Source organism: Sus scrofa, chromosome 15, assembly GCF_000003025.6.
Source record: "Sus scrofa isolate TJ Tabasco breed Duroc chromosome 15, Sscrofa11.1, whole genome shotgun sequence".
NCBI lineage: Eukaryota > Metazoa > Chordata > Mammalia > Artiodactyla > Suidae > Sus > Sus scrofa.
This window is the reverse complement of record NC_010457.5, coordinates 59238474-59263872: the sequence shown is the minus strand read 5'-3', so window position 1 is coordinate 59263872 and position 25399 is coordinate 59238474. Positions and strand designations below refer to the sequence as shown.

General features: G+C 38.5%; 1 protein-coding gene across 2 annotated transcripts in view; it reads left to right on the top strand.

The window, feature by feature from the left end:
- UGGT1 (UDP-glucose glycoprotein glucosyltransferase 1) overlaps positions 1-25399 on the top strand; it is a 123472-nt gene that overhangs the window by 1181 nt on the left and 96892 nt on the right. For both annotated transcript variants that reach the window (XM_021075942.1, XM_021075941.1), the window contains exons 2-9: positions 4234-4369; positions 9588-9670; positions 13191-13321; positions 16933-17045; positions 19125-19299; positions 21059-21155; positions 22077-22155; positions 24676-24776. In XM_021075942.1, coding sequence (XP_020931601.1) covers positions 4234-4369; positions 9588-9670; positions 13191-13321; positions 16933-17045; positions 19125-19299; positions 21059-21155; positions 22077-22155; positions 24676-24776 — 915 coding nt within the window. The remainder of the gene's footprint in view (positions 1-4233; positions 4370-9587; positions 9671-13190; positions 13322-16932; positions 17046-19124; positions 19300-21058; positions 21156-22076; positions 22156-24675; positions 24777-25399) is intronic.

The window sequence follows — 25399 nt, the reverse complement described above, 5'->3', positions numbered from 1 at the left end:
CTGGTGGTCGTTTTCATATCAGATATACAATATCTCTTTTTAATTGGAAATTAGGTGTTTTTGGTTCAGGGCAAATGAGTTTTGCTAAAAGGTATAAATGTATATTAAGTTTAATTATTTCAGAAGTAAGTTTATTTCTCAAGAGTGAGTACTTCCTAATATTTTCCCTCGCTCTTGTCATACATGTTGAAACTCAGATGGCTGTTTTTTTACTTGGAGGGTGCAAGTGGTTTTTTTAAAATTTTATTTTAAAGCATTTGGTAGCTATTTTCTTCAACTTAAAAATGGAGAAAAAAGATTGGTACTGATTAGAATCTTATGCCTCTTCTGTTTTCCAAAAGTGAAAAACATTTGCCATAATATAACTTTGATAAGTATTTCTGATATCTTACTGTAGATAAATGAACATGGGATAGTATCTTTAATTTAAACTAAAGAAACTGGGCCACACACTCAATCTTGCAGATGATACATTTGGGCCCAGAACTTATTGAAGACTTTTTAATTTGTCCATCATGGCATAAGCATTATGCCTATGATTATGCAGTGCCACATTGCAGATTCTGACAGCTGTCATTTCCTAGACTATTCCTTTTTATAAGCAACCTTTAGTCAGGACCACTAGGGTCAGGTTGATAAGGGGTCTTTTAAAAGGAAGGTATCCTCAAACAAAAGGCCCCTCGGTGAGGTTCTTACCTTCTGCTCCTCTGGACAGCCTTTTCTTCTGGTGTTATCTGTGGTGTCAAGGATGTGGGGTCTGGATGGGAAAATTCTTCTTCAATGTATAGCTTTCTTCCCTTTCCCATCTCTAATGGTGCTATGCTGTGTCCGAAGAACTTTCTGTCTCTTTAAGACAGAGCGAGGGGATCTCTGGGTGAGTCATGGTGCTTATTGTTTTCATTTTCACTCTTTTTAAGTCCTAGGTTTTCGGTAGCATCTTTGCTTGTGGTGCCACCTTCCACTGGCTTTCACTCATCCCTTAATGAACAGTCTGTGTTGATTTTATTTTCAGTGCCTCCTGTGTTCCAGGCATTTTGCTAGGCATGTGACTGTGGCAGACAGAACTCTCTGCTCTGGAGGAGATCACATTTGGTCCCCAAAGCCAGCCCAAGTGTGGATCTGTCAGTGGTTGCTAGATTTGGTTTAGTCCCAACTTCAGACCCACACTGTTAGTGTTAAGATTGAAACTCTAGCTCTCTCACCCACCTGAGTCTGAAGGACTCTGCCTGTAGAAAATCCTTGGACTTACCTTGGGTCTCATAATAAAGCCCTTTGCTATGTCTGGGTCTCCACAGGATGAATTCTCACTCCTTCTTAAAGCCGGAGAACCAGGGCAGATAGCATGCCATTGGAGAACTTTGGAAAACAGGCAAATGTGGGTTCCAAGCATGGCTGTATATTATTTGGTCAAGTAACTTAGCCTCTCTGAGCTTCCATGTTGTTATTTTTAAAGTGGAGATGCTCCTGTGTCACCATTATGCAGCCTATTTATGGACCATCTGCTGTTTGCCAGGCACTGTGCTGTTCGATGTGGTGAACAGAGTGAACAAGGCTGCACCCTCAGGAGCTGCAGTCTCCTGGGCCATCATTTGGAAGGGCGGGGAGCTGGTGTTTGCAGAGCACTGGCAGTGGTGCTGCCAGGAGTGTAATTGCTCTGTAAATGCGGGCATTTCCACGGGGCCTTCTGACACTCTCAGTCCCCTCCCCACCCTCTGCATGCAGTGTACCCTGTAGTAGCATCCCATTTTTCATCCGGGATCAGTCAGCACTGTTGGGGGATTATAGATCTAGGTCCCATCAGGAAAAAATTGTAAACATAGCTGTAGCATAATACTACTTGAACACAGTTCATGTGTGCAGTCTCTAGTTTAGAAACTTAGTTTGGGGATAGGATTTTTTTTTTCCCCCTAGCCACAGAGGATATATTTCCAAAGCCTATTTTTAAGGCCTCGTGATAACAATCAGTTATTATTTTATAATTTAGAAGATAGTTTTTAGTTTCTCTTCCTTGAGATGACATATTTTACTGGAACAGTTAATTCTAGTGTAGTGCTTGGCACTTGACAGAGTGACTTTTCTTTTTTTTTTTTTTTTGTCTTTTTGCTATTTCTTTGGGCTGCTCCCGCAGCATATGGAGGTTCCCAGGCTAGGGGTCGAATCGGAGCTGTAGCCACTGGCCTACGCCAGAGCCACAGCAACGCAGGATCCGAGCCGCGTCTGCAACCTACACCACAGCTCACGGCAACGCCAGATCCTTAACCCACTGAGCAAGGGCAGGGAACGAACCTGCAACCTCAGGGTTCCTAGTCAGATTCGTTAACCACTGCGCCACGACGGGAACTCCAAGAGTGACTTTTCATGTTGCCTTCTCATCCTCATAGTGCCCCTGGTAGATACTGGTACTCATTTTTTAGAGAGTGGGAGAGTAGGGGCAGAGGAATTACTAGGTAACATGCTTTTGGTTAAACTGCTAGTAAGTAGCAAACTCAGGAATTGATCACAGGTCCCTGACTATAATCGTTTTTTTTTTTTTTCTTCTTATCATGACAGACTGGTTTCTGAGGTTCCAGTTCCTGGACCTACAGGGGAGGGTGTATGAGAGTTTTTGAGTTATCTGAAATTATATCTAAAAGCTTGGGTCTTTGCTTGCTCCTCTGCAGGAAATGTTGGTTAATTTTGCTACATGGTGAAAGGGGCCTACATCATCTGTAACCCCCTCCCCCCAATGACTGCGCACACCTCCCCCCTCCCCTAAGCCAGGAATCATTGCTTGCAAGTTTCATGGTCAGAGGTCTGATTTGGTTAGTCCTAGTTTTAATCAGTGTTGATTTTTTTTTTTTTTTTTTTTAGTGCTTATAAATGGGAGGCTTATTAACTTTTTTTGTTTCTAAAGAATCTGAACTTAAAACTCCAAAGCAACTTTTCTCTTTGGCATAATTTCTCTTTTGACCATTGTTCTTTAGAGATTTTGTGGGTCATGTGGAGGAAGATGTTGGCACAAACAATAATGCTGTTTGTAAAAAGAAGGTATTAATTGGTTGCCCCAATATGGAGTGTCTCCCAATGTATTTCATAACTAGTATGGAGGAGTTGGGGTGAGCTCTACCAGACATTAACATTCAGAATCACATGTTTGCTTTAGTGTTTCCCAGGTATTCATGTTCCCCTTGGATTCTCATTCAAGTGGGTGGAACTCAGGTGGGCCTTTTTATAGCTGAAGGGAAGCCTGTTAGACTTCTGGGATGAAAAATCAGATCAAATAATTCTGCAGCTGGAGACCTTTTCTAAAATGATGTGGACACTGAGGATCTCAGCGTGCTTAGCGAGGCTGCTACAGGAAATTTAGGAGGCCTGCATTCTGTGGCCTGGCTGATTGACTAGTGACCCCAGTTTTCTTATTCTGTAGGTGGGGATTGATTGAGTTCTTAGATTTCCTCATTCCAGAACCTGTATTTGAGTTCACACTTGAGACCCATCCTGTTAACCTCCTAAAGCTGCCATAACAAAATACCACAAACTGGGTGGCTTAGATAATTTTGTCTTACAAAGTTTTGGTGGCTAGACGTTCTCAGTGAACAGGACCATGTTCCTTCTGAAATCTGTAGAGAAGGATCTTTCTTTGCCTTTTCCAGCTTCTGGTAGCCCCAGGCATTGGTGGCTTGCATTGTCTTTACTTGGCACTCTCCTTGTGTCTCTTCATGTTGTCTCCCTCTGCTTGCTTGTCTCTTTGCCTGAATTTCCCTCTTTTTTTTTTTTTTAACACCAGTCATTGGATCAGGACCTACCCTGAGGACCTCATTTTAACTTGATTACATCGGAAAAAGCCCTATTTCCATTACAAGTTCACATTCCAGGTGGCTGGGGGTAGGATTTCACCAGATCTTTTTGGGGAATACAGTTCAACCTGTAACACATTTGTGTTTTCATCTGTCTCAGCTTTATTTACTCTCCTGCTTCATAGAGTATGATTGTTTGCAGTGGTACTGGGCCACCAGCTGACTTTTCTATCTCTGTGTAGCCTAGGAGATGAAGTGGAGCCTTTGTAGGAAAGAGTGTAATGAACTCCACACCTTCAGTTGTGTGTCAGTCATCAGCAAACATTTGTAGTAGGTGCTGTTGTTTTGGAAGGACTTCTTTCTGTGATGGTCATGTTTTTTTTGGTGTCTCTAAGTATTTAGATTCAGGTTTAAACATTGCCTTGTAGCAAAACCTTTTCTTTTTTTTCTTTTTTAGGGGTTTGCCATAAAATGGGCCTTCTGATCATACTCATTGGACTATGGCTGTTATCCTCAGTAAAAGCAGATTCAAAAGCCATTACAACCTCTCTTACAACAAAGTGGTTTTCCACTCCCTTGTTGTTAGAAGCCAGGTAAGAAGAGTTTTTTTTTGTTGTTGTTTTTTTTTTCCCTTTCACATGTTTGAGTGAAAACGTAGTCTCTGTTGGTGGATATTCAGGAGCTTTTTAGTGAGTGAGATTCTCATGCTCTGCCTGTAGTGAGAGCCTCTTTGAGCATGCACCATGCTGTGTGCTGTCCCCAGGCTGTTAGAACACGGAATCCGTGTCAGCAGGCTAGGGCTATAGCGATGATAGGCCCTTAGGGACTTCTTTAGACAAATATATTGAATTGGTTAAATTATTATGTCATCTTCCAGGAAGAGTATAAATGTGGTAATAAGGGAAGAGAGAGTTGTACTTAAAGGACATTTTTCTATTTATTGGAAGAAGGTGTTAAGAGGTGTTTTAATGAAAGGAAGAGAAGAGAGCTTGGCAAGGAGCGGGCGGGGGGAATGTGCCTCTAAAATCTTGGGAGGAGATCCCAAGATCAGAGAGTGCAGGGGGAAGCTGAGAAGTGATCACATTTTATCTGATTCTAGCATCATCAAAATCAGGATGAACCGAATTACATGTTATCTTACAATTAAAATTGGGTAGCATTTTTCGCTCTTGGTGTTTCACAAAACAATGATCTATCTTAAAATTGACAATGTCTTAAAATTGAGAAAATGAAATATAGTCAGTGATTTCTTGGGAGAATTTATAATCCAAGTGTACTTTTCAGTTAGTATTTGTAATATAAAGATAACCAGATACTCTTCTTTTAGTCAGTTTTTTGTTTATAGAGGGAAACTTTTTATTGTATCTCAGATAACATAGCTACAACCTGTAGAGAATCTTTGTAAAGTATACATTTAGATAAGTGACTGCTAAGCATTTGGTAAATCTCAGAATGGGATAGTCCTGGAAATTTGAACTCTTGTGTTATTTCAGTTAACTTTTGCTATCCACCTTTGTGATCTTCAACTTAGAACTTTTATTTCCTAACATCTTCCCCTCACTCCCTAGAAAAACATGAACAAAGAGTTTGTTACATTGATTGGATACTGCTAATTGTGTCTCCTAAGGAGAAGTCTCATTTGATATCGATGAGAGGCCAGTGGGAACGTGGGATGTGTAGGGGCTGGTCTTGACTTGCTGAGGAGCTTCCTAGACTTTCTGCTGAGCAGACCTTCTCCCATCACTTCTCGGTGCCTTTCTTTTCTCAGCCATAAATGGCAAAACCAAAAACCAAAACCCTAAACAAAACCGTGCAAAACTCCAAAAAAGCCAGCAAACCTCCATCCCCCCCAAAAAGCCCAATTGCATGTATTTCATAGTGATGTCACAATACCTAATTTGCTAAGTGGGGTGAACCCCTCAATATTTATCAATATTTATAAAATATGTATCAGTATTTATCAGCCCATTACTAGATCTCCGGTGGTTGTAAGTGAAGTGACCAAAGGTCAGATGAGGTCTTGGACTGCCTGAGCCAGGACTCTTATAACTGAACATTTCTTATCTTCCTTTCTGCTAATCTTATTTTGGATGATTTATCTGGTGTCAGTGTTAAGTCATCGAGATTTACTCTTCCTTTCTAAATAATTCTGAAACTACATGTAACAGATGTTTTATGATACTCTGCTCAATGTTCTTAACTGAATCACATCCCATTACTCTCACTTACGAGAACAAATTTCCTGGTTTTTGTATATTGTTTTAGAAGATTCTTATGATGTATACTTAATAGACTTTTGGGAAGGTATGCTAGAATTGTCAGCCTTAATCAATTTTTTCTTCAGTTTCTTTGATCTATGTGAAATCAGCATTGTAGACTGTTTCCTTTACCCCACTTAACCATAACAAACATTGCCCCCTTTTCATGATATTCTGGCCATTTGCCATTTTTAGTTCACTATTTTTAGTCCTCTTCTGTGACTATTTGTAGACAGTTTGTCCAGGTAATGGGACATGTAGGCAACTCAAAAACATGCTGTGCTTATTTTTAACCACTCCGTATTCACCTCCAGAGCTAGCTGAGGCCACCAGCCTTCCCTCTCAGGCCCATGACAGATGTTGCTGCTGGACTGCAGCACTGTCTGTGGTTGGGGAGGAGAAGGGACAGGGTCCTTTTCCATACATTGAGGCTTGTGGCTAACACAGACCTTTTGCCTTCCTTGCTTCTGGCCCTTAGGGACTAAAAATATTCCTGTGTGTATTTTTAGATTGGACCTGATGCTAATGGAGGGCTTGTAGCTTTCTGGTTGTACATGCAGTGATATATATTTAATTGAAGTAGAGCTCTGAATACGTTTGAGCAGCTATTGTTACCAACAGAAATATTGTATAAATAGTGCTATTATTAAAAATGAAACAAATAATCATTTATTAGTATAATGGCCCAAGTATAAATTTGGGCCATTTACTAATTCTCTGCCCTTAAGCAAGTTAAAAACCTTTCTGAATTGCAGTTTTTTGTTTGTTTGTTTGTTTTAGGGCTGCCACTGCAGCATATGGAGGTTCCCAGGCTAGGGGTCAAATCAGAGCTGTAGCTGCTGGCCTATACCACAGCCACAGCGTTGCAGGATCTGAGCCGAGTCTGTGACCTACACCACAGCTCACGACAATGCCAAATCACCAACCCACTGAGTGAGGCCAGAGATTGAACCCAAAACCTCATGGTTACACTGTGCCACAACGTGAACTCCTGCAGTTTCTTTATTCTAAAAATGATTATAGCTCAGGATGGCAGTGAGGGCATGGGTCAGTGTCCCCAGCATGGTGCCTATCACCAAGTAGACCCTCGTTCAATGTACGTTTTCCTTCCCCCTTCTCATTCTGTGTAGAGGGAAGACCAATTCTCATTTTCCACAAAACTTTGGAAAACTAAGAAGTTTACAACCAGATTTACACTATCTGGTGGACATATTCAGGTTATTTCAAATTTTTTTTTCTTTTGCCAGAGATGAAGAACTCCTTATTATAACTTTCCAAAATGTTTATAAGTGGAGAGAATGGTATATATATAATGTGCTCTCTACCTGTCACCCAGTTGTAGCAGTTGTCACCTCACATCCAATAACCATCATCACCACCACCATGGTATGTTCTCCCCCTGAAGTATTTTAAAGCAAATCCCAGACATTGTATAATTTCATCTGTAAAGCTAAAACTTTTTACTCAGTAGACTAGGTATTAGAAGGTGAAAAAAAAAAAGATTTAGAACAAAAATTATAAAACAAACAAAAAACTACAATTTCAAACAAAAAGCAAACAAACTTAAGCATAATTTAGACAAATGGCAGCATTTCTTTTATTATTATTGTTATTATTTTTTGGCTCTACCCACAGCATTTGGAAATTCCCAGGGCCAGAGATCAACCTGAGCTGCTACAGTGACAACACCAGATCCTTAACCTGCTGAACCACCAGGGGAACTCCAGCATTTCTTTTAATAATATCTTGTAATGTTCCTATCTTCCATGGATTAGTTTAGTGGATCTGGTAATTAATTTTCCTGTTTGACACTTAGCGGCCATAAGACTTATTTATGCAGAGGGATGAAAAAAGAATGTATGGGAGTGCCTGTTGTTGTGCAATGGGATCAGAGGCCTCTCTGGAGTGCTGGGATGAAGGTTTGATCATCCCTGGCCCAGCACAAGTGGGTTAAGGACTGGTGTTGCCTCAGCGATTAAGGTTGCAATTGCGGTTTAGATCTCATCTCTTTCCCAGGAACTCCATATGCTGCGGGGTGGCCAAAAACAAACAAACAAACAAACAAACAACAAGAGCAATCAAACAAACAAACTCCCCCCCCCCCCAAAAAAAAAAGAAAGAAAAAGAATGTATAAGAAGTTTTCTCGGGGAATTCCCTGGTAGCTCAGCAGGTTAAGGATCCAGCATTGTCACTGTTGTGGCGAGAGTTCCATCCCTGGCCTGGGAACTTATGTATATTAATGTTGGGCGCAGCCTCCCCCTCAAACCACGCCCCCCAAAAAAGTTTTCCTATAATTTTATGAAAAACATTTATTTATGTGCTTATGGCCTTTGTAAGAGAGTCTTAGTTAAGTGAATCCTTGTTCTCATCACTACAACTGATGAGTATTTTCTCTCACCCCTTAGCTTACTTTGTGAATGCAGTTTTAATTCATCCATTTAGCATTTGTTTGCATATCATAATCTGTCTCAGTGCCTGTTTTTTTAGACCATACGCTATTATAAGGTTGGTGTGATGTCTGTGTCAGTTACTAGAAAGTCTTAAAAAATGCCACAGTCTTTCCAAGAAGTGCTAAATAATTTAATGCATTATGATAATGGATATTTTCAGAAACCTATTTTTAGAGAAGCTGTGCATTACCAGGAAATGTTTCTTATTTTTCCCATATTTCTGTGTCTAGCTGTGGAATAGAGTGAGAGTTGTTCAGCCCAGTGTTGACAAGTAATGGGAAAGTCTTCCTTTGGCTAGGTAAGCTGAGATCCAGATCTGTAGTTTGCTTTAAGACAGGGAAAGACCACTGCTGCACTGGTTTGACTTGGAGGAGCAGATAACTGATTTACATGAATCATTCAATTAGTGCATACATTTTCTTTTAGGGCTTTAGGCTCTAGAATGAAGGGAAATTTAGAATAGCCTTGATTTGAGGTCAGTAGTGTAAAGTCAAGGAAAAAATTAAGATGGCATTAAGTTCTAAGACCTGATTTTTACTGAATCAGTGCTAACTTTCAGCTAAAATTTGGTTATCTTGAAAATTTGAATTTATAGATATAAACAGCTTATAGCATGCTGCCTTTAGTCTCCTAGAAATTTTTCTAGTATTCATGTTTTCCTTAGGCAAATCACAGTTTTTGTTCTTTGTAAGGTCTTTCAGGAAATGAGAGAGCAGAATGAGTACTAGAATGATCAGTTCCTAATTCTGCTTCCACTACTGATAGCATTTTCACAATGGAGACTTCATAACCTTTCTTTATATTGGGACTTTACCTGTTGTTACATTTTTAATATTCTAGGCTTCTTGAAGAATACCTAGTAATCTATTGAGTGAATAAACTGCTAAGCTAATTATTTATTAGTAGCTAATAAACTAGTAAGACTTGCTTATTAAAAATATATGTTGTACATGTTTGTGTATAATATATATTAAAAATGAAAAGCCAAACCTTGAACATTTGGAAACTTAAAAACCTATTTTTACTCTCCTTAGTAATATAGCTTATGTTAGATGATTTTATTAAGTTGTTTTATTTCTGATATTTCCCTCTTTTCTCCCAGTGAGTTTTTAGCAGAAGACAGTCAAGAGAAATTTTGGAATTTTGTAGAAGCCAGTCAAAATATTGGATCATCAGATCATCACGGTAAAATTGAAGCAAATATTTCTTTGACTTTGGTGTCCGGGAAAATTAGAAAAATTGGTCTCTTTCGAGTATGTGTGGCATGGCAGTTAATGGAAAACAATTTTATCTTTAATGACTGGAGTTGTGATGGTAACCAGCAGAGCCAACACAAACTAATAATTGTTTTTGAAGAAGTTTATAACTATGGCTTAAGAACTACCTTTGATTTTTTTTTTTTCCTACCCTTGTTTGTGTTCTTTTGTGTTCTTTTATTGAAAGTGGTATGTGAAAATTTTGTGGAAGCCAAATTCATTTAAAATCATTTAGTATTAACTTAATAACCATTAGATTTGATTCACTCTTTATTTTGTTATGAACTAATTGCACAAGTGATCTATTATCTGTTAAGTTTGTTATCATTAAGTTACTTCCATCCAAACGTTTTCCATTATGCATGCCAGCCACTCATAACTTGAATGTCAAGGTGTCAAATTAATGACAATTTAAACCGTATCATGTTTTTACAGTTTTTGATGTGCCTTCACAAACATTATCTAATTCAATATAAGCTATGTAGAGTATGAACATTAATAGTCAAAGATACTGATACCTGAGTAGTTGAAACCCTGAATATTACACTGACAGGCATATGTCCTTGTTGAAGAGAAAATGTGTAAAAGTTATGTTAATATTTGACTGAATTGATTGACTTTTTGGTTTTTTAAAAATTAGTACATATTTAAAAAGTTAGGAGTTCCTGTCGTGGCGCAGTGGTTAATGAATCCGACTAAGAACCATGAGGCTGCGGGTTCGATCCCTGGCCTTGCTCAGTGGGTTAAGGATCCGGCGTTGCTGTGAGCTGAGGTGTAGGTCGGTGGCTACACCTCCTATTAGACCCCTAGCCTGGGAACCTCCATATGCCGAGGGATCGGCCCAAGAAATGGCAAAAAGACCAAAAAAAAAAAAGTCAAATCTGAATTTTTTTTTTTTTTTTTTTTTTTGGAATTTAAGCACATAAAAGGTTTTGAGCAAGCATCTGTAAGCTTTAGTTACATTATTTATTTATTTAAAAAAATTAAAAAAATTTTTTTGTCTTTTTGTCTTTTAGGGCCACACCAAAAGCATATGGAGGTTCCCAGGTTAGGAGTTAAATCGGAGCTGTAGCCACGGCCTATGCCAGAGCCATAGCAACGTGGGATCTGAGCCACATCTGCAACCTACACCACAGCTCACTGCAATACCAGATCCTTAACCCACTGAGCGAGGCCAGGGATCGAACCTGCATCCTCATGGATGCTAGTCGGGTTTGTTAACCACTGAGCCACGACGGGAACTTCTAGTTACATTATTTAGAGTCAACTAGAATTGTTTGAATTAGCAAAAAAATCAGTTTATGATTTCATAAAACAAATTTATCAAAGTAGGTTTTATAATCAAACTTGAACTCTGACATTTAAAATGAAATTACTTCAATATAAATGCTGATGTGTTCCTCGGTAAAATTAGGGGAGTGTGAATTCTTGAAAAATATCATTTGAAATATTATTCACAGTCCCACCACCCAAGGTGGTGACCATTAACATTCTGAAAGCATTTTAAGATATTTCTTTCTGATCTCTTTTTCTACTTAGAAGGTGCTAATGCCATATCAAACCCTTTATTTTGCTTTTTCTTGGGGGGGTGGGGGGAGTTCTGTACTTGTGGCATGTAGAATTTCCTGGACCAGGGATCAGACTCACACCACGGTAGTGACCTGAGTCACAGCAGTACCAATGCTGTATCCTTAACCACTAGGCTTATATTTGGCTTTTTTAAATGTTAAATATTTTTCTTAAAAATTTTTTGTAATAGATAATAGTGATTTAAAAGTCAAAGCTGTATAAATATTGTACACAGAAAAATCTTGTTCCCTCTTTCTTTTTCTCTCCTGCTTTTTATAACCATTTAAAATAATTTGTTCTTCAGTGTTTTTTTCCTTTTTTACAACAAATACTTTCTTTTTTTGTCTTTTCTAGGGCCGCTCCCGCGGCATATGGAGATTCCCAGGCTAGGGGTCTAATTGGAGCTGTAGCCACTGGCCTATGCCACAGCCACAGCAACTCGGGATCCGAGCCGCGTCTGCGACCACCACAGCTTACGGCAACACAGGATCCTTAACCCACTGAGCAAGGCCAGGGATCGAACCCGTAATCTCATGGTTCCTAGTCAGATTCGTTAACCGCTGTGCCACCACGATGGGAATTCCTACAGCAATTACTTAAGTATGCATTCTTATTATTCTTTCTAAGAGTAAGAAAAAATAGCATTCAGTATACTTGTTTTGTACCTTGTGCTTTTCATTTAATATACCCTGGGGATTTTTTCATACCAGTATGTGTGTGTTTTTTCCCCTCAGATAATTTCCAATTTTAAAATTTCTTTTATTTTTTTGCTTTTTAGGGTCACACCCGTGGCATATGAAAGTTCTCATGCTAGGGGGCGAATTGGAGCTATAGACACTGGACTGTGCCACAGCCAAAGCAACACAGGATCCCAGCCATGTCACAGCAACGCTGGATTCCATACCTACTAAGAAAGGCCAGGGGTTGAACTCACATCCTCATGGATACTAGTAAGATTTGCTTCCGCTGAGCCACGGTGGGAACTGCCTCCAATTGTTTGTTTTAATGCCTTTCCCCAAACTCCAGTTTTCTCAATTTCCTTTAATACCTTGTGCTTACTTCCTCACACACTGCTTGGCCTTATTGGGTTGTTTGAATAGAAAACATGTGCCAGGCACTGGGGATACAAAGACAAGTTGTAATTTCTGCCTGTGGGGGCTCCGAGACTATTAGGGGAGAGGTAGTTAAGTGAATAAGTAAATGATGTGATAAGTGAAAGAGGGAAGTGAGAAAGTATTATGGGAGCAAAGGAGAGAAGAAGTTGGTCCCATGAAGCATAGGGTAGGGATTGGGAGGTGCCTCTCTGGAATAGGTGATGTCACAATTGAATTCTTCCTTAGGAGTTCCTGTCGTGGCGCAGTGGTTAACGACCCCGACTAGGAACCATGAGGTTGCGGGTTTGATCCCTGGCCTTGCTCAGTGGGTTGAGGATCCGGTGTTGCCATGAGCTGTGGTGTAGGTTGCAGATGCGGCTTGGATCCCGAGTGGCTGAGGCTCTGGCGTAGGCCTGTGGCTACAGCTTCAATTAGACCCCTAACCTGGGAACCTCCATATGCTGCGGGAGCGGCCCTAGAAAAGGCAAAAAGACAAAAAAAAAAAAAAAAAAAAAAAAAAAAGAATTCTTCCTTAGTCATCCAGGTAAGTAGGAAAATTGTAGTCCAGGGAGAGGGAATAGGGTGAACAAAGGAAAGGAGAAGGGAAGTCCAGTTTCATGATGTCCTCCAAGGAGCTCTGAGCACTTGACAGCAGTGCAAGACAGTGTAGTGGTGACTTTCTGTGACCAGGTACTTTTGTAACACGTGACTTTATACTTTATGAACTATCTTACTTGGATACCTCTAGTCGTGTATAACTATTTTGTTAATGTTCTTCCTTGACAGGTACTGATTATGCCTATTATCATGCAATATTGGAAGCTGCATTTCAGTTTTTGTCACCACTACAGCAGAATTTGTTGAAATTTTGTCTGTCTCTTCGCTCCTACTCAGCTACCATCCAAGCTTTCCAGCAGGTGTGTTCAGTGCTTGCATGTGACAGTATTTTTTAGGGGTTGTATAACATGATTTCATATATTGCAGTTGTCCTGGCATTGTGTTATAGAACTATGCCTTCTCAACCTGAAATTTTTTAGGATTTGCAGTTTATTTATAAATAATAACCAAAGGTGATGATATTAAATCTTCAAATAATATATTATAAAAAAATTGCACTTGTTTTCATTTAAGGAATAAAAAATGAATAGCCACACAAACAGCTGACTACCAGACTTCATTTTTATAACACAGCTGAGGAAAGAGGAGATGCACCTTTGTCAAACCCTGAGTCTGATCACAGCCTCTAGATCTAAAAGCAGTTCACAGAAAATATGGCAGATAGGAAATGTGAAGCCATATCACAGGGGTAAGGGATGCAGTCAGAATAAGCTAGAATGTGGGAAACTTTGTAGTAAATTGATCTGATTTTTTGTCAACAAATAAGTTAATAGGAAAAGAGGGGAGGAGGAACTTCAAGAGAAAGTTAGAAAATGTGTCAATTTAATGCAATGTGTGGGTCTAACTGGATTTTAAAGTGAATAAACTTATAAAAAAATAGGGAACAAGGGAATTAAAGCTGTGTGTACACTGTTTGGTATATAAGAAATGTTAATTTTAAAACTATTTTTTAAAATTCTGAAATAAAACAGGTATAGAAAATGGCTCAAGAAATATATAGTATAATGAATTATTATGAACACTTCTGTAATTTTCACCCAGGTTCAGAATTTTTTTTTTTTTTTTTTTTTTTGTCTTTTTGCCTTTTCTAGGGCCACTCCCACGGTGTATGGAGGTTCCCAGGCTAGGGGTCTAATCGGAGCCGCCAGCCTATGCCAGAGCCACAGCAATGCGGGATCTGAGCCACGTCTGCGACCTACACCACAACGCCAGATCCCCAACCCACTGAGCAAGGCCAGGGATCAAACCCAAAACCTCATGTTTCCTAGTCAGGTTCATTAACCGCTGAGCCACAATGGGAACTCCAAGGTTCAGAAATTTAACTTAGCTGGGTACCTCAGAAGCCCTTCTTGCGCTCTGTCCCCATCACAGCTGACTTTTGTCCTCAAAAAGAACCACTTTATTATATTGAATCATTTGCTTTTATTGTTATTTTTAAAATCATTTCATTGTCCAAGAGTGCATGTCCATACAATAAAGATTAGTTTTTCCCAGTTTAAAAAGTTTTGTTATATTTTTTTGGGGGGGGTGAGGGAGTGTCTCTTAATTTATAGGTTTTCCCTCCATCCCTTTCTTTTCTGATGAATAACTTAACACTGTTTGTCCTGTAAATTTTTTCACAGTTTACATTTTGTTGGTCTCACCATCATGATGGCATTTCAACTTATTCCACTGTCCCCTGTTCCTGCAAATTGGTGGCTGTTTCCAGAGGCTTGGTTAGAATTGTGTTTCAGCCCTTTGGCAAATCTGTTGGTAGTGTGCTTTTCATCCATTAGGAGGCACCTCGTTACATCTTCTTCTTCATTTTTGATTTAGCAGCCATTGCTGCTATATACTTAATCCATTTGTTCTTGGGGCTTGTAAAGTGGTGACTCGCTCTGTCATTTTTCCGTTTTTCTTTTTCTTTTTTGGCTGCCTTGTGACATATGGAGTAGGTCCGGGGCCAGGGATCTGAGCCGCAGTTGCAGCCTATGCCACAGCTGCAGCTACTCTTGATCCTTTAACCCACTGTGCTGGGCTGGGGATCGAACTCGTGTCCTGGTGTTGCAGAGATGCTGCTAATCCCATTGTGGCACAGCGGGAACTCCCCCTCTTGCACTTTTATTTGGGCCTGCTCTTTCGTTGTCTTATATCTCTGTCCTACTTGGGTTGTATTCTACCCTCAAATGTTCACCTTAGTGTGGGGCCCTTTCCTAGAAGGGAGTCCTAGCTTGTGAGTTAAGAGCCTTCAGAGTGGCCCAACTGCCCTAACTTTTACATGGGCCTCTCCTAACCACTTGATACTAGATGGAGCAATACCCATTGATCTACCATACTTTCCAGTGAAAACCTCTTGGCTATTGTGGGATTTTCTTGTTCTCAGGATCATCAGAATCTCCGCTGTTTCCCTCTACTTCCATGGATTCTGATTGCTGTGGGTCTTGTTTATGTTTTGTGTGATGGGGATTTCCTTCCACCTAGTTTTGTCATAAATGTGGGCCATTAATTTTGGTTTTGTTTTTGCTTTGTTTTTATGAGGGAACTTGGGGAGACTGAAAAACTGTGCCATCAGTGGCCGTCTATACAAAATTGCTTTTTAAAAGTGTGATAATTGTATGATATTAAACTTATATTTTATTGAGTTATACTGAAACATTATAAGTGAGATAAAATGTTAATTGGAATTAGTGTTGAAATGATCCAGTGGGGTGTGGTAGACAGGTGGAAGAAATAAGATTGACTCTGAATCAATAATTATTGAAGCTGTGTCATGGGTACTTGGGGGTTTATTGTACTATTCTTTCTTCTTACAAACTCAAGCATGTACATTTTGTAATATTTTACCAAATAAATGAGTATAATGATAAGTTTTAATATTATTTTTTCATAGCAAGCCTTCCATTTTCTCCCCCCTTTTCTTGGTTATTTGTGTGCCATCTATAGAAAAGGACATTTAATGTGAAGGTATTATGTAAATGACATCAGCAGCATCACCAGTGTTTGTCCTTATGTCTTTTTCCTTTCCCATCTCTTTACACTCATGCTTCTAGTGTGCCTAGTGTGCCTCATTAACAACACGGGTGGACTTGTTTCACTGTGCATTTGACTCTGAACATACCCTGTGTCTCATTCAGCTTTTGCTTTGAATATCTGGTAGTGCTCCTTGGATCATTTTACCTTTCTGTCTATACTCCTTTTTTTTAGGCTCCCTTGTTTCTTTGGATTCAGTGTCATACTTTCTCATTCAGGGTAGGGATTCACATTAATCTGCATATTATACTTAATTAGGACTTCACTGTCATACTTTGGCACTTAACAATTGATACTTGTAGGCTTAGCTTTCTGGAAGGTACATACTGTATTCCCTGGATATCTTCTGATATCTTCTGAGATATAATTTTAAAGTTCTGTTGTGGGGATAATAATAATATCTACCTCATGGGAGGAACTAGATGAAATATTACAAAGAAAGCAGTGAAATATAGAACTTTTACTTCCTGTCACATAATGGGTGTTCAGTAGATGTTAATGTTTCCTTTTATTTTCATGTTTATTTATTTATTTATTTATTTTTGTCTTTTTTAGGGCTGCACCTGTGGCATATGGAGGTTCCCAGGCTAGGGGTCGAATTGGAGGTGTAGCTGCCAGCCTATGCCACAGTCACAGCAACTCGGGATCCAAGCTGTGTCTGCAGACTACACCACAGCTCTCGGCCACGCCAGATCCTTAACCCACTGAGCGAGGCCAGGGATTGAACCCACATCCTCATGGATGCTAGTCAGGTTCGTTAACCACTGAGCCATGACGGAAACGCCAATGTTTCCTTTTATTGATGTTTTATTATTATTTTATTACCTGTTTAGAATATCCATGTATTTATCTTACCTTTGGTTAGAAATGATTTTAAAAAATGTCTTGTCTTGAATGGCAGATAGCAGCTGATGAACCTCCACCTGAAGGGTGTAATTCCTTTTTTTCGGTGCATGGCAAGAGGAGTTGTGATTTTGATACCCTTGAGACTCTTCTGCTAACAGCCTCTGAAAGGTAGATTGTGTGTTTATTTAAATGTCATGCATTCACTGTGCTTTCTTCTATACCAAGTCCACCTTCTGATTTTTGTAATGGGTTTGGTAATCCCTAGGTATGTATAGTGGTTTAGAATATGGATTCTAGAGCCAGATTGTCTAGATTTAAATTCCAGCTCCATCACTTAACATAGTTTTGTGAATTTAGGCAAATTATATAACCTTTCTTTCTTCACCTTGTTTTGAAATAGAGATAGTAAGAGTAATTAATTAATAAGAGTGTTTAACCATAATTGGTTATTTAGTAATGACTGTATCAGAGAGATTACATAGGCTTTGTTATCAGCTTAGTAAAGAATATTATGTGTGTTAAAGCCAGTGCCTGAAGTGATGATATTAGTGGTAATGATCTCTCAGGATAGTATTAGTTTCAGGCAAGGGAGACTATTTAAGATAATTGCACGCTTAATTTGAATATTAATTTGTTAATTGATGGGCTGGGTCATTTGCTTAAAGGTAAGTTTCCTGTGGTGGACAAATGTAAGAGGTACGTCTTGCTGTCTGGCCAGGGCAGTAACCCCTGTGGGCTTCCTCTCATGCTCTTACAAATGGAAGAACAGTGGTCTCTCTCTGGTGTTAACTCTGCTCTACCTGGAGTGCCAGAGGTGTTTCAGGTGGGGGAATTCTTTTTTAGCGAGATTATCTGTTAGCACTTGTCGTCTGCCCACCAAATGGTATGAATGCTTCCTCCTCAGGTGATAACCAGAAAATGCAGTGAGCACTTGGGCATCTTGGGGGTGGGGTGTGTACATTGGATAATGGCTGCCTGGCAAAGTGGTGCTCCCTTGGGGAAAACAAAATTGATAAACTTTAAAATTCTTGGTTAAATTTGTTATAACAATAACCTTTATAAATTTAAAACAGAGTGATAACCCTCCTTCGGAGAGGTGGTTTAACTATTTTTAATGGTTTGGCATGTATCCTTTTATACTTTTTTCTGTGGTTATAAATTTATACTGGTAGGTAGATATGTTTATTTTTATAAGAGGCATCTTCCACTTAGTACATGTAAGTGTACCTCCTTAAGAGGGATGGTAGGTCATAACGTCTATGCATTAAGACCTATTAATATCTTGATGCCATTCTCTGAGGAATTTTTCTGAGGGGGATGTTTTAAAATTTATGAAGAAAACTGAAATGTTAGATCCATTAGTAGGATGATTATAGTCGTAAAAATTCTGGAGAAGGAGATGCTGTAAATGGGAAATTATATGCTTAAAGTTATCCTTTGCTTTTTTGCATTATTTGCACTTAGGTTTTCAGACAAAAAGATAATTCTGTTTATATGGTAGAATAATTTACTAAAGTTTTAGTACTGTGAGGTCTGGATGTATGTCCTTTTTCTGGTTCCCCCTTGTCCCTGACCCACAGGAATTGGTAACAATTATTGGTCAAAATCTACATTTTATAGTTAATCATTTTTTTTTTTTTTTTCCGCTTTTTTTGGGGGGGAGGGGCCACACTCACAGCACATGGAGGTTCCCAGGCTAGGGGTCTAATCAGAGCTATAGCTGCTGGCCTAGGCCACAGCAACGCCAGATCTGAGCTGTGTCTATGACCTAAGCCACAGCTCATGGACCTAACCCACAGCTCATGGCAACGCTAGATCCTTAACCCACTGAGCAAGGCCAGGGATCAAACCCACAACCTCATGATTCCTAGTCAGATTCGTTTCCTCTGGGCCACGATGGGAACTCCAGTTAGTATTTCTATAATGTACATTTATTATTATTATTTTTCTTTTGGGCTACATTCACGGCATGGGGAAGTTCCCAGGCCAGGGATTAAACACATGCCACAGTAGTGACAATGCCAGATCCTTAATCCACTGTGCTACCAGGGAATCCCACATTTATTATTTTTAATTAGGAACAAATAAGACTCATAGTATTCTTACTAACTGAAAGATTGTGTTGCTTTTTATATTACGATGCTTATAATTTTTGCTTAAATTATCATTGCTATAGCTACATTTTATACTGTTTTTAGTGTTTAAAAATTTACTTAACAATTTTAAGCCTTTGATATTTATTTTCAGACCCAAACCTTTATTGTTTAAAGGAGATCACAGATATCCCTCGTCTAATCCTGAAAGCTCAGTGGTTATTTTCTACTCTGAGATTGGCTCTGAGGAATTTTATAATTTCCACCGACAACTTACATCAAAAAGCAATGCAGGCAAAATCAACTACATATTCAGGCATTATATACCTGTAAGTAATTGACTTTTTAAAAACTGTTTTAAGTATCAATATCAGCATAACCTTAGCACTTAAGCTAATAATTTCCCCCTTTATAAAATGATTTGAAGTACTTTTTTTGAGAAGTGTAGTTCTTTCATCAAATCTTTTTTTTGGGGGGTGGGGGCTGCACTTGTGGCATATGGGGGTTCCCAGGCTAGGGGTTGAATTAGAGCTGCAGCTGCCAGTCTACTCCATAGCCACAGCAGCTCCAGATCTGAGCCGCATCTGCAACCTACACCACAGCTCATGGCAACGCTGGATCCTTAACCCACTGAGCAAGGCCAGGGATCAAACCCGCAACCTCATGGTTCCTAGTCACATTCATTTCTGCTGTGCAATGACGGGAACTCCTACATTCTATTTCAAAATGAACCATGTAAATTATACTTAATTTGGTCCAGATTTAGTATGGTCATCATACTGTGGAACTGATCCTTTTTTTTCCTTTGTATTTTTTAGGGCCACACCCATAGCATATGGACGTTCCCAGGATAGGGGTCAAATCAGAGGTGTAGCTGCTGACCTACATCACAGCTCATGGTAATGCCAGATCCTTAAACCACTGAGAGAGGCCAGGGATCGAACCTGTGTCCTCATGGATGCTGGTCAGATTTGTTTCCACTGAGCCACAAAGAGAATTCCCTGGAACTGATTCTTGAATTTGGTATCTTTCTAAACTTTTATTTTTCTTTTTGGAATCTTTTCATTTGATGGAAGAGGGAAGATTTTAAAATAGGTAAAATCAGGCAGAATTGATTTAAAATTAATCTTTTAAAACCTTGTGATGCATTTAGCACTTAAAATATTTATATGTTTATTTATTTATTTTTTGCTTTATAGGGCTGCATCAGTGGCATATGGAGGTTCCCAGGCCAGGGGTCTAATTGGAGGTACAGCTGTTGGCCTACACCACAGCCCCAGCAACATCAGATCCGAGCTATGTCTGCGACCTACACCACAGCTCATGGCAGTGCCGGATCCTTAACACACTGAGCAAGACCAGGGATCAAACCCACAACCTCATGGTTCCTAGTCAGATTTGATTCTGCTGCGCCACCACGGGAACTCCAAGCACTTAAAATATTTGTAGGTAAGATTGTTAGCCTTTAAAGTTTCTATGTCATATTAAGCTCAGTAAATATCGGATATTAAATCCACGCAAAATTAAAATAAAAATTTTAAATGAAAATTTATATGAGCAGAAACAAATTTATCAATATCCTGTTTTTGACATCCCTGCCCAGTGTTCTGTTGGCTGGTATTAAAGGGCCATCCTCATTCAGGATGACAGTAAACCTATGACATTTGGTAAGACCAAACCGTGCCTGAAGACATTTAAATTGAATTAGAAAATGTGCACATACACGTTTACACACATGTTCTCAATAAAGTATTTCTGGATTTGAAACCTCACTAGTGTTCAACACTGTGTAGATTCTGGAACTTCTTTTTTGCATTTTCCACTTCCCATGGTTTGGGTACATTTGCCCTTTTAGTTGTCCCTTCATCTGGTTTTGCTTTTTCTTTGGAATTCCTGTTCTCGCACTTATGGCAGGATGCACAGTCTGATTTCCAGGAAAGTTTAAGCACACTTTGAGTGCACAACCCTGAGTGATGGCTCAGTGACATTAACGTGGTGGTGTCACGTAATGGTGATGCATTTGGGGCTAGGCGGTAACAATGGCATGGGGAGCTCTCTGGTGATGTGGAATACTTGCTCTGCTTGCAGAATCCCAGGAAGGAGCCTGTTTACCTCTCTGGCTATGGTGTGGAGTTGGCCATTAAGAGCACTGAGTACAAGGCCAAGGATGATACTCAGGTGAAAGGTGAATTTGTAAATTAAGACCAGAGTGTTTTCTTTAAATATGAGTTAAAGGAGAATTTCTTTCCTTAATGAGAAAGAATAGATTTAGGAGTATGAAGAACTGTGTTTGAATCCTGCTTCTGTTACGTCTGAGTTGGGTGACAAATTCTTTAGGTCCTAATTTTTTCCTCTGTAGAGACAGATAATGATATATGCCTCTTAAAGTATTTGTGAGGAGAAAATAATGTATAGATAAAGAATTTAACAGATCTTTTTGCACAAAAAAGTTCAGTAAGTAGTAGCTATTGTTACTGATGGTAAGTAGTTCATGAATAGTGATTAATTTGTGACCCGGTGTGAAATCTTAAACAATTTTATGTTTATAATAAACAATTTTATGTTTTTTTAATTATTTTCTGTGCTTGGAGCAGTGACTGTGGATACTTCCTATTGTAAAGTTCTAGGGTTTTGAATTGATTATTTCAACAGGTTTTATGCATAATCTTTGTATGTCTTTTGAGCTTGTTTTAAAGGTAAAAATGATTGGTTTTAGTACATGGAAGGTAGCTTAGTATATCATCATTCTGTTCTCAATAATTATATTTAGGATTAAGTTACCTAGTTGCAGATTCTTCAGAATTTTGGTATTGAAAAATCTGTCATTCACAATTTTAAGGTATTTTGAAATATTTAAATATAAAAATTTCTAAAGTTTAAGGAATAATACATTTTTACTCTATCCAGGAACACAGGATATATCAAAAACACATTTATTCTGTTTGTTAATGACTACAAAAGTGTTAGCTGAGGTATTCAACATTTTAAATGTTATTGTTATAATTTCAGTGTTTCTAAGTTTTTTTTACATTTTTCAGATTTTATGAAGTAAGTATTTTTATTTCTAATCTGAGTGATTAGACATGTTTTTGCTGTGCCTTTGTAGGAACTGAAGTTAACACCACAGTGATTGGTGAAAATGATCCTATTGATGAAGTTCAGGGATTTCTCTTTGGAAAATTAAGGTATGTATATTCTTTTAGGAAACAGTCTCATTCTCTTTAAACCTCCAGGCTTCTTATATTATAAACGTCATCTTTCTCATTGTTGTCAGAGTTAGAGATTTCCCAGTAGTACTTTATATATGTAATCTGATATGAAGAGATGACCACTTCGTTTGTAGTACAGCTTATGATTGCTATTAATTCTGAGGCATTATTCTTACCTGATACTTTGACTGACTGCTTATGGCTTAAATTGATTTCCTTTTCTGGGCCTTGGAGTTGATGGCATAAAGTTACATGACTTTTTTGGTTTACATAATAGGAGAAATTTAATTGTCTTATGCAATCTTTTCCTGAGAAAATTAAATGTATTTTAAGTCAGAGAGGTCATAGCTATTTTTTGGTTTGTTTTTGTTTCTTTTTAAAATAACATTTATTTTGGAGTTCCCTTCGTGGTGTGCAGTGGAAACGAATCTGACTAGTATCCATGAGGATGCAGGTTCGATCCCTGGCCTCACTTAGTGGGTTAAGGATCTGGCGTTGCTTTGGCTGTGGTGTAGACCAGCAGCTGTAGCTCCAATTTGACCCTTAGCCTGGGAACCTCCTATGCCGTGAGTGCAGCCCTGAAAAGCAACCCCCCCCCCAAACCAAAAACCATTTATTTTATTGAGGTATAGTTGATTTATAGTGTTGTATTTATAGCTATTTACTTATGCTAAATAGTTTGAAAATTGCAAAAGAAGTATAGTTGGAGGTGTGGTAGATTTTATGCATGTCCAATTGAAATACATTTTATAAAAAAAAAGAAATACATTTTATTAGAATTTGCTTTTCAAGAAAAGGAATAGAAAATGGTTTGAAGAAAATTCCATAACTTTTATGAAAGTATCACTGAATTTTATAGCTGGAAAGTGTTCTTAGCTGTTATTTTAAACGTTGCAGTTATTTCTGATATAACTTGATAAATGGTCAGAGCCCTAAAATTGGCTTTATAGGGAAATCTTATTTAGGGCATCTATGGTATGCTTTTTTTTGTTTGTTTGTTTTTTAAATCGAAATTGTATGTGTAGGTGCAGTTTCATATACTTTAGCTTTATCATTTGGCTGAGTGAAATGACTTAACTAGACTGATGGGTTAGCAGAGATGACTTCATTCATGTTGAATTTCTGTGCACACGTTGAGTTCATCCTGTGCAAATAAATATGCATGTCTTTGTGTTGAACACCAGTGATGACCTCATTAATATGCAACCAGGTTTCATTTTTATTGGACCCGGGTTTCTAGAATCCCTTTTCATATTCATGTCTTATATGTTTGCTTTTTGAATAGCATCTCATGTATTTATAGCACAAAGGTATTATGTAGAATATTGAAGATATTTTCCTTTTTGGACATTCAGAATCGTTATTTAGCTATCTAAAGTAATTGGCCCATTTTAAGATATTTTTATCATGAAGAATTTGTAGTAAGTAGAATGGGTTGGTTGGAAAGGGAAGATATGAGTAGATATTTACTTTATGCATGTTGCATTTAAGATTTTTTTTTTTTTTTTGCTTTTTATGGCTGCACCCATGGTATATGGAAGTTCTCAGGTTAGGGGTGGAATTGGAGCTACAGCTGCCGGCCACAGCCACAGCAATGTGGAATCTGAGCCTTGTCTGTGACTTACACTGCAGCTCGCAGCAAAGCCAGATCCTTAACCCACTGAGCAAGGCCAGGGATCGAATCCGCATCCTCATGGATACTAGTCAGATTCATTTCCACTGCACCACAATGGGAACTCCGCATTTAAGAAATTTTGAGTTTCTAGTCTATAAAAAGAGAATCACTTTTTTCTGTCTGTCTGTCTGATCTAAATAATGTATCTTTGCCTCTGAAAAACTCTAAGTAGAGTGCACTATATTTCAAAATCTAAACAAAACCCATTAATCTTGGTTAGCTTGAATTATATCCATGTAACTAAAGGATTTATGAGCATGTAGCTGAAAGAAATTCATTTTGGGACTGGCAGCAAGGTATTTCCAATTTTATTTTGAGAAATTAAAAAGATTCAGGAAAGGATGGAGAAAAATATACCCATGCACTCAGCGCCTCCCCCTTCCCCCCGAATTGATTGGTGCTGTCATACTTGCTTTTCTGTACCAGAGAACTATTTATCAAGTTTTCTTTTTCCCAATATAATGCCTTTTTTTACTTAAAGAATGAAAAAAAGAAACAAGGTAAGTAAAACACAGCAGATAGAGTTGAATTCCCCTCTGTTCCCTACTCCTAGTCCCACTTCTCTCCCTCCTTCAACATAGAGAATCACTATTGTAGTAATTCATCTTTTAATCTGTAAGTTTTATGGTTTTTAAATTAACTTATACTTTTCTATATTAACTCATTTTTTTAAGAACAGTAACTATACTTTAATTTTTTTTCTTATATTGTAGGAATTTTCTTATTACTAAGAGGGGAAAGTCATGACAACTTCTAAATGTGCTTTGAGGAAGAAAAGCGTGTTTTTCATGTGAAAAGGATTGACTTTATGTTTCTTCCAGAGACCTGCACCCAGACCTGAAGGGTCAGTTGAAAGAACTTAGAAAGCATCTTGTTGAGAGCACCAATGAAATGGCACCTTTAAAAGTCTGGCAGTTGCAAGGTAATAAAAACACAAAGGAGAAGTTCCTTGATGGCCTAGTGGTTAAGGACCTGGTATTGTCACTGCTGTGGTGCAGGTTTAATCCTTGATCCAGGAATTTCCACATGCTATGGGTGCAGCAAAAGCAAAAATCCCATAGAGGAATCATTCTAAATTTTATGGTATTAAACCACAATTTGAATTTAATTATATTTATTCACAGCTTTTAAGGATAACATAATTATGATTTATCAGAAAAGAAAGGAAGTCCTTTTATGGACAAATAACACTATACAGAGTAATATACTTTTTTTTTTTTTTTTTTTTTTTTCTTGTCTTTTTGCCTTTTCTAGGGCCACCTCCATTGGCATATGGAGGTTCCCAGGCTAGGGGTCTAATCAGAGCTGTAGCCGCCAGCCTATGCCAGAGCCACAGCAGTATGGGATCCGAGCCACATCTGCGGCCTACATCACAGCTCACAGCAATGCCAGATCCTTAACCCACTGAGCTAGGCCAGGGATTGAACCCGAAACCTCATGGTTCCTAGTCGGATTCGTTAACCACTGCACCACGACGGGAACTCCAGAGTAATATACTTTTATAGATGAGTGCCAGATTTTTCTCTATGTGACCAGATGCTACAA